The sequence below is a fragment of the Vigna unguiculata genome, unplaced genomic scaffold (assembly GCF_004118075.2).
Source record: "Vigna unguiculata cultivar IT97K-499-35 unplaced genomic scaffold, ASM411807v1 contig_449, whole genome shotgun sequence".
Classification (NCBI taxonomy): Eukaryota; Viridiplantae; Streptophyta; class Magnoliopsida; order Fabales; family Fabaceae; genus Vigna; species Vigna unguiculata.
The window spans coordinates 30,632-39,602 of NW_021011160.1; the positions used below are offsets into that span (position 1 = coordinate 30,632).

General features: G+C 29.7%; 1 protein-coding gene across 1 annotated transcript; it reads left to right on the plus strand.

The window, feature by feature from the left end:
• Positions 1-4,303: 4,303 nt before the first annotated feature.
• Positions 4,304-5,048, plus strand: LOC114171963. The gene is made up of 3 exons (XM_028056722.1): positions 4,304-4,388; positions 4,464-4,565; positions 4,649-5,048. Exons 1-3 carry the CDS (start codon positions 4,365-4,367, stop codon positions 5,036-5,038), a joined length of 516 nt encoding a protein of 171 aa, XP_027912523.1. The 5' UTR covers positions 4,304-4,364; the 3' UTR covers positions 5,039-5,048.
• The last annotated feature ends 3,923 nt before the right edge of the window (positions 5,049-8,971 follow it).

Sequence of the window (8,971 nt, forward strand, 5' to 3'; positions counted from 1 at the left end):
CTATCTTGGTATGGTTCAACTCCACTTCCATGACACACAAAAACAGTGCTGGCAGAAAACTTGACGATTTTAAAACATTAAACTGCACCAGCTCAGCGGTCCAAAAATTACGTTTTTGGTGTCAAAAGAAAGCTCTATGAGTCTAGTTTCCAGCAAAAAAGAACCAACGCATTTGGAGTTCTTTGGAGAAAGTTATGATCAAATTAGTGAGCAAAGATCAGATCTGCCAAGAATACGTGAATCAGCGTTTTCAGGTTTTGTTGTGGCAGTTTGGCTACGGTTTTTGCACCTCTTTAAGCTCCTAAATGTGGTTGGATAACATGTCTTTGGATGCTTAGTCTTTGAGCCTCAAATCCATGAGTTTAAATGCATGATAGCTACATGTTTGTGTCTTTGTGTATGTCATGTTGAGTCTTTAAATGTGTCTAACTTTTGCTTGAGTCATATGTCATATGTTAGCTTGAAGTTTTCTTATTCTTGTTTTCCAAGTATTTGAATCTTGCTTTCACTTTATGTCTTGCTTGATGTATGCTCCATGAAATTGATTTTGGCCTAAAACTTGAGGAACTAAGTGTTCAAGCCACCTAAAACTCTTTCTCACCATTTTATGAAACTAGTTGTGAAAAGAAGAAAATTTTTGCACCAAATATTGTCTAAAAACCGAGAGCAATCTTGCTCATTGGTGAACTAAAAGTGTGTTTTTCACTAAGTATTATGCAACCAGTTTCATGCTTGAGAAGTGGGTGATATTGGCAAATTAGTTCCATGCTTTAACTTGGTTATGATCTTTCTTGGTGTATGCATGATTTAAGACTTGAAGATGCTTGTCAAGTGCTTTCCATAGAGTCTTTAAAATGTGCTTTTCTTGTTTTAGTCTTGTTAAAAGTTTTGTCTCAAACTTTTCTTCTTTAGAGTTTAGCTTTCCTTGTTTTTGTGCTTTTCTTGCTTGTCACTAGGTGTTCTTTGTTTTGTCTTAGTAGTTTTCTTTTCTTGAAACTCTTGGGATGTTGTGGCCGAATCACTTGTCTTGCATTTGAAAGGTTTTGAACAAGTTTTTAAAAGTGTTTGCTTCACTCCTTTGGTGGATTTGAGTGCTAACCTTGCCTTGTTACTTTGGGAGAGTGATCTAAACACTTGGGTTACATTTTGGGTTGGATTTGGTCTCTGTTTTCATGTTGTCTAACCTCTAATCCATTTATTTTGTCTCGGATTTGAGTGTTTTTGTTGTAGGAATCATGGCAAGTTCATCAAATGCACCTACACTAAACAAAAACAATACATTGATGAGATTGCTTCAGGATTTGGAGTTGTCTAGGAAGGAGGCCTTTGAACAATTAAGAAAAGACAAGGAGCAAAGTGACCTAAGAATCCAAGAGCACATTCAAAGGCTTGAAGCTAAAGAGCAAGAAAGAGAGGCTAGGAAAAGAGGGCATTCTAGGCGCAACCCATCACAAGAGAAGCAAACTCCAAAGATTCCTAAGTTCTATGGAGGAAGTGATCCCAAAGTCTTCCTTGATTAGGAAGCTAAAGTTGATCAAATTTTCAATGAAAATCATGTAAAGGATCAAACACAAGTTGATCTAGTAGTTTTAGGATTTTTGGAGTATGCCAATACTTGGTGGCATAAAGTTTGTGAGAATTATAACCAAGGGCCACCCGCGGCTTCTTGGATGGACATTAAAACTCTTATGCGCGCTAGATTTGTTCCTCCCTCCTATAGGAAGGAACTTCTTTTGAAGCTCCAAAGGCTTCACCAAGGTTCTATGAGTGTGAGTGAGTACTTTAAAGAATTAGAGTCTCAAATGCGTAGGGTTGAAATAAAAGAGACTAACAAAGAGAAAATAAAAAGATTTGTGAGTGGTCTTAGGAGAGACATACGAGACCAAGTAGAGTTGTATGAGTACTCCACTCTTGAAAATGTTTTCACACTTGCCCTTGGGATTGAAATTCAATTGAAAAGAAAAAGAAGGGCAAGGAAGAGTTACTCACCCAACCACTACTTTAGTCACTCATGGAAGGGAAAGGATAAAAAGAAACATGATAAGTTCCCTTCTAACTCTCATCAAGAACCACCAAGTAAAAGTAAGTCACCAAGTGATCACATTCACCATTCCACTTGTTAAAGATCAAGTTCCATTAAATGTTTTAAATGTTTGGGTTATAATCACATTGCTTTAAATTGCCCAACCAAAAGGACCATGATCTTAAAGAAGAGTAATGATGTTGAAAGTGAACACTCATCTCCCCATTCTCTTTCAAAAGAATCTTCTTCCTCTAGTAAAACTAAAATTTTTGAGAAAGACCCTATGTTATTAAGGCGCATGATAGGTCAAGATCAAAGTGAGCTTGAGCCAACTCAAAGAGAAAACATTTTTCAATCTAGGTGCAAAATTAACAAATGGGTTTGCTCTCTAATTATATGGAGGAAGTAGTACAAATGTAGCTAGCACAAGGTTGGTGGAAAAGCTTAGCTTAGAGACCATTCCTCATGCTAAGCCCTACAAGCTTGCTTGGATAAGTAAAGAGGGAGAAATAGATGTCAATAAACAAGTCCTAATTAACTTCTCTATAGGAAGCTACAAAGATGAGGTGCTATGTGATGTTGTTCCCATGGAAGTCACACATATCTTACTAGGTAGGCCATGGCAATTTGATAAACAAACTTTACATGATGGCTATACCAACCAATACATTTTCTTCAAAAATGGGAAAAAGACAACTTTACTACCTCTATCACCTCAAGAAGTTAATAAGGATAGAAATATAATAAGAAAAGATAAAGAAGAAAAAGAAAAGGGGCAAGCTTTCACCAAGGTTTTACTTGCCTACAAAAAAATTCTTCCAAAGCAAGATGTGCATCACTCTTCCTTCTTTTCCCAAGCCAAAAAGGAAGGCCCAAAGCATAAGCAAGAGAGGAAGAGTAGGGGTAATACCCTTAGAAAGGATGGAACAAAAGCTCATAAAAGGGAGGCGCAAATCCTCCCCCAAATCAAGTCAAGTTCCATCCACAAAGGCTTCAAGAATTTGTGGTCAAATTCTCTCCAAGAAGGGGAGGATGATGAAGGATTGACCCCAACCAAGGATGAAGGCACATGCTTAAGAAGACTAAGCATGTTTAGAAAGGAAGTTCACTAATCCTTCATCCCTTTTCATTTGTGTTTATTATTTTTGATTCCCAAAGTTGACTTAGTTGAATCAACTTTAGTTGACTTGTTGACCTTTGACTAGGTTTGACTTATTGACTATAGTTGACTTGACTTAAGCCAACATGCTAATCTATGTTTATTTGCTTTGTAGGTTAATTAGGAGTAAGAAAGCAATGCTAGGTGGCGCATGGTGATTGGGGAGCATAAATGATGTGGAGGAGAGAGTAAAGCAAAGGCATAAAGCATCAAGTAAAAGCCATGAAGCAAGTGTACCTATGTACCTTTGGTCTCCTTTGTTTTAGCACACTTTGGCCACTTTTTAGAGACATATGAGACACATTCTTTTTCTCCTTTTGTGCTAGAACGAAATTAGCCTTGCACACACCATAGCTAGCTCTTTTGTCTCTCATTTTTGTAACCTTATTTGACCTAGTTTCTAGAAGCTAGGGTTAGGTTTTTGTAGAGACATCCTTAGGTATTTTTTATTTGCTTAGAGGCCCCTAAACTCTTCTATATAAGGGGTGCTCCTAGACATGTAAAAGGCTTGAACATTTTGAAGTAAAAACACTCTTGTGTCTCAACCATTTGTGAGAGTTTCCTCCCTTGGGAGTGAATACTTTTAAGCCTTATCTTGCATAGCAAGTGGCGGCACACATCCACTCATCTTCAAGGTTGTCATGGCTTCTAGCCTAGCCTTGTAGTGGCGTGCTTCTCACATTTTTTACCATTTCTTTCCTTTCCATTTTATGTTTTCTTCTTCCTTTAATTGTTCTTGGTTTTCTATGGTTTATGTGCTTTCCATTTCCTTTTTGTTTGAATCAATCCATCATCTTCTTCTCTTGAGCTTTGTGAAATGAACCTTCACATCTAGATAGCATGCTATCTTAATGTCCAGTGGGGATTTCACTTAGCTTTCTTAATCAACTCACACCATATTCAATAATCTTAAAAAGGAACAAGATAATCCTTCATCAAAATGAAATCATAAGTAATGTGCCAAATGGTATAGACAGAACTCAGTGGGCTCATTTGTTACTTATCGTCTAAAACCGGAAACATTGGTACAAGTTACATTATTTGAATGGTGTGAATTGTTTGTGTAGATATTTTTTTATTGTTGTGTGAACTTACAATTTTGTTTGTTCATAGGAGAATTGTAAAAAAAATAGAGAAAATCGCAAAAAGCAAGTAATTCCTCATACTGGTGGTTCTAAACCTATGTCAAGAAGAAGACATGAGATGGTAATGATAGTAGTTAACATGATACTATACTATTTTTAATTTTTACTATTTAACTTAACTTCTCTTTTTATTTAGTTTTTGGAAACTGGACAACTGCCTAGTCGGGGAAAGTTATACATTGATACTCCTAAAAGAAAGGATGTATCATTTGTAAATGATGCGGCAAAGGCTATATCGGTTAGTTGTACCATAATATGATATTTTCGTGCATTTTCCTTCAATTTTTAGCGTTTTCACTACATATTGTTGTATGTCTATAGGAACAAATTGAAGTGGGTTTGACTCAAAGCACTAATGATGAATCAGAGGTTTCTCCTAATGATGTTGTTGGTAGAGTGTTAGGCGCAGAGCATTCTGGGAGGGTTCGATGCATGGGTTTAGGAGTAGCTCCTACTAACTCATTTAGAAATACAAGATTTCAACTTTCGAATTTAAGCATTGCTTCATCTAGTGCTGCCACATCATCAACATCTTCTGATCAATGGCAACAGAAGTACACTAATTTAGAATCCCAAATTCAAACCACCTTGGGTGCACTAAAAGCCTACATGATAATGAAGGAAAGAAAGATCCCTGATGAATTAACTGCCTTCTTTGATCCTCAATCACAAGTCAGTTATGTCCAGCCTTTGCAACATTTAGGGTGTTGATGATGTTTTTTAGGATGAAACTATTTTAGTGTGTTATGAACTTTGAGTAAGTATGGATTAAGTTGTAATTGTTTCAATTTAAATTGCTTTTATGTTAATATGTTGATTTTGAGAATCAAAAGTTCTAATGATATATATTTGAGCACTTTGGTTGAAGTATTTGATTGAAGTTTACAAAAAATATTGTTGATGTAAAAATATAAGTACCTCAAATGATGACATACATTGTCAAGTATAATACGAAATTCTAATTACAAACAAAATATTACTTTTTTTATGAGATTTGAATAATGTAAGAAAAATACAGTATTAAATCTACAAATTAAATAATACAAACGAAACAAGTTAAAATTTTTACAGTATAATCCTCAAATTGAGGAGGGTATTAACTCCCACAAAAAAAATGAAAAATAGGAATTTTGGAATCAAATAGGTTTTTGGAAATAAAAGAGGTTTTAAACCCCTACAAAATATTAGTCATGAATAGGAGAGGTTATAACCCTCCATTAAAAAACTTCCACAATATAAACATGATACCAGAGGTTATAGAAAATCTCCACAAATAACTTGTGGGGAACCTAACTGTGGAGGTTTGAAAAATCTCTGCAAATTATTTTGTGGAGGGTAAAAAACCCCACTAAAAGAAATTAAAACCTCCACAATTTAATAAAACTATAATATCATATTTTTATGAGATAATTTTATATTATATTTAAATAAAAAAAGGAACGTATAGGTTACTATTAAAAAATGTGTATTTTTTATTCTTTCTTTTAAAAATTTTATTTAAAAATTAATTACACATTTTCTATAAATAATAAATATAATATCAATTATATTATTTAAAACAAAAAACAAAAAAAGACCCGTGCATGTGCACGGATCAGAGACTAGTTAGATTAAAAAATTATTGACATAGCCTAACAATGAACAAATCAAATATAGCATTTCAAAGACTAATATATACGCTTAACCACCTCTACAATAATTCTTTAAATAATTGGTCAGTCATAAGTAATTAGGACTTTCTTGTAGTACAATATTTCAATTAGAAAACTTAAAATGTTATCAAATTTAATAAAAAATAATAATCTTTTCTATTTTTAATTTAAAATGCTTTTTTAAATATGTATTTATGGTTGAATATTTCTCAATGTTTCTATATATTTATATTTTTTATTTTTTAGACAATGATAATTTTACTAATATTTCATTATCTTAATTTTTTTTATTATATTATATTTCAATTATGAAACTAAAAAAATTTATCAAAACAAAAAAAAAGATACTTTTTCTTTATTTTGAATTTAAAATACTTTGAAAATGCTTATGTATTTTAAATTTTTCACATTTTTTAATATAATTCTATCATAAGATTTTTAAATTTTCTATTTTTTTAATATTTCTCCCTTAAGATTTTTAGAAAACTTGATGTTATTAATATTTTTCTTATCTTCTATCTATATCACAAGATTTCAATTAAACAATTAAAATCTTTATCCAATAAAATAAAAAAGTAACTTTTTTATTTTTATTCTTTAGTTTAAAATATTTTTAAAATATTTATCTATTTTTAAATATTTCTCATTTTTTAAATATAATTATGCTATAAGCTTTTTAGTTAATTGTAATTTTTAAATTTTAGAAAATGATACTTTAGTAATATTTTATTAACTTTTTTTTCTATAGCACAAGATTTCAATTAAAAATCATTTAAAACTTATCAAATTGTGTTTTTAAGATAAGATTTTCTTTTTCTTTCAAGATATAACAAGTTTTTCTTTTAAAGATGTAAAAAGATAAAAAATATAACTAGAACATAAAATTCAACCAATGTAATTAGGGATGGCAACGGGGCAGGGTGGGGACGGGTTTCACTATCCCATACCCATCCCCGTAAAAAAACATTCATCCCCATCCCCATACCCAAACTCAACGGGTATCAAACTTTTGTCCCATCCCCATCCCCACCGGGTAACGGGTATAATCTCGTACCCATACCCGTACCCGTTTACTTACTACTTTAATATTAATTTTAACTAATTTTTATAAAATAATAAAAATTACGGTAAAGGAAACATAATATTATCACATATTCAATATTAGGAGTATGGTTGTTTCTTTGATATCAAATACTTTTAAATAAATTATAATTGTTTACATTTTAGATTAGAATACCAAATAAAATTTAATGAGAACCAAAACATTTATTAAATTTGCAAACATTAATGAAACCTAGTTGATAAACTTTAAAAATATTTTTTAAAAATTATAAAAGGAAAAAATATTTTTAAAAAAATATAAAAGGAAAAAATATTTAAATTAAAATATATTTTAAATGTTTGTTTACTTCAATTTTTAAAATTATAATGAATCTATATTTATACACTAATAAAAGTTATAATACATCACTTGATCAAAATGATGCAAAGAACAAATAATAAACATAATAATAAAATTTTAACATAGATCTTGTATCTTTTGAACCACAATATATGTTGGATGGTGGTAAAAAAATATTCATGGCAATTACATTAAATTTTTATATTATAGTAAATGAAAATTATTTATACAATTATATTGAAAAAATTAAAGTAGGATTGTAATGAGTTAAAAAATAAAAAATAATTAGATAAAATTTATCAAAATAGTATTCTACATGATGAAAATAAACAAAAAATAAAAATATTAAGAAATTATCACATGTGTGTCTTATAAACAATTTGGAGACTATTGGAAGGAATCACACAAAAGAAACAAATATATAATGAAGGGTATGATAAGATGAAAAATATCTTAGAGATCTAAGAAAACTTTTCAAATATCAACATATATACTCAATGGTTGATAAAGAAATGACGCAAAAAACAAATAATAAACATAATAAAATTTTATCATAGATCTTGTATCTTTTAAACTCCAATATATGTTGGATGGTGATAAAAAATATTCATGACAATTACATTAAATTTTTATATTGTAGTAAATAAAAATTATTTATACAATTATAGTGAAAAACTTAAAGTATGATTCTAATGAGTTAGAAAATAAAAAAATAATTAGATAAAATTTATCGAAATAGTATTCTATATGATGAAAATAAACAAAAAAAATATTAAAAAATTAACAAATGTGTGTCTTATAAACAATTTGGAGACTACTGGAAGGAATCACACAAAAGAAAACAAATATATAATTAAGGGTATGATAAGATGAAAAATATCTTAAAGATCTAAGAAAACTTTTCAAATATCAACATATATACTCAATGGTTGATAAAAAAATGACGCAAAGAACAAATAATAAACATAATAAAATTTTATCATAGATATTGTATCTTTTAAACTCCAATATATGTTGGATGGTGATAAAAAAATATTCATGACAATTACATTAAATTTTTATATTGTAGTAAATAAAAATTATTTATACAATTATGGTGAAAAAATTAAAGTATGATTGTAATGAGTTAGAAAATAAAAAATAATTAGATAAAAATTATCGAAATAGTATTCTACATGATGAAAATAAACAAAAATAAAAATATTAGAAAATTAACAAATGTGTGTCTTATAAACAATTTGGAGACTATTGGAAAGAATTGCACAAAGAAAAACAAATGTATAATTAAGGGTATGATAAGACGAAAAATATCTTAGAGATCTAAGAAAACTTTTCAAATATCAACATATATACTCAATGGTTGAGAAATAACAAAAATTGTTCTAGCGAAATAAAAGAGTTCTTGAAATGAAATAAAAATTAATAATAATAAGTAAAGATTTTTTTTATATTACCAAGTAAATGAAATGTTTATGCTATTAAACACTTAAATTAAGAGTATTAAACATTCTCATGTGAAAGGAAAATATACAATAAATAAAAATATTAAAAAATAATATAAATATTCAAATGTTAGACATAATTTTTTTT

Bases quoted from the DNA above. Each gene is read 5' to 3' on its own strand.
- LOC114171963 (XM_028056722.1), top strand. From the start codon at position 4,365: ATGTCAAGAAGAAGACATGAGATG. The intron at 4,389-4,463 runs GTAATGATAGTA...CTTTTTATTTAG, and splicing joins CAAGAAGAAGACATGAGATG to TTTTTGGAAACTGGACAACT. The intron at 4,566-4,648 runs GTTAGTTGTACC...GTATGTCTATAG, and splicing joins ATGCGGCAAAGGCTATATCG to GAACAAATTGAAGTGGGTTT.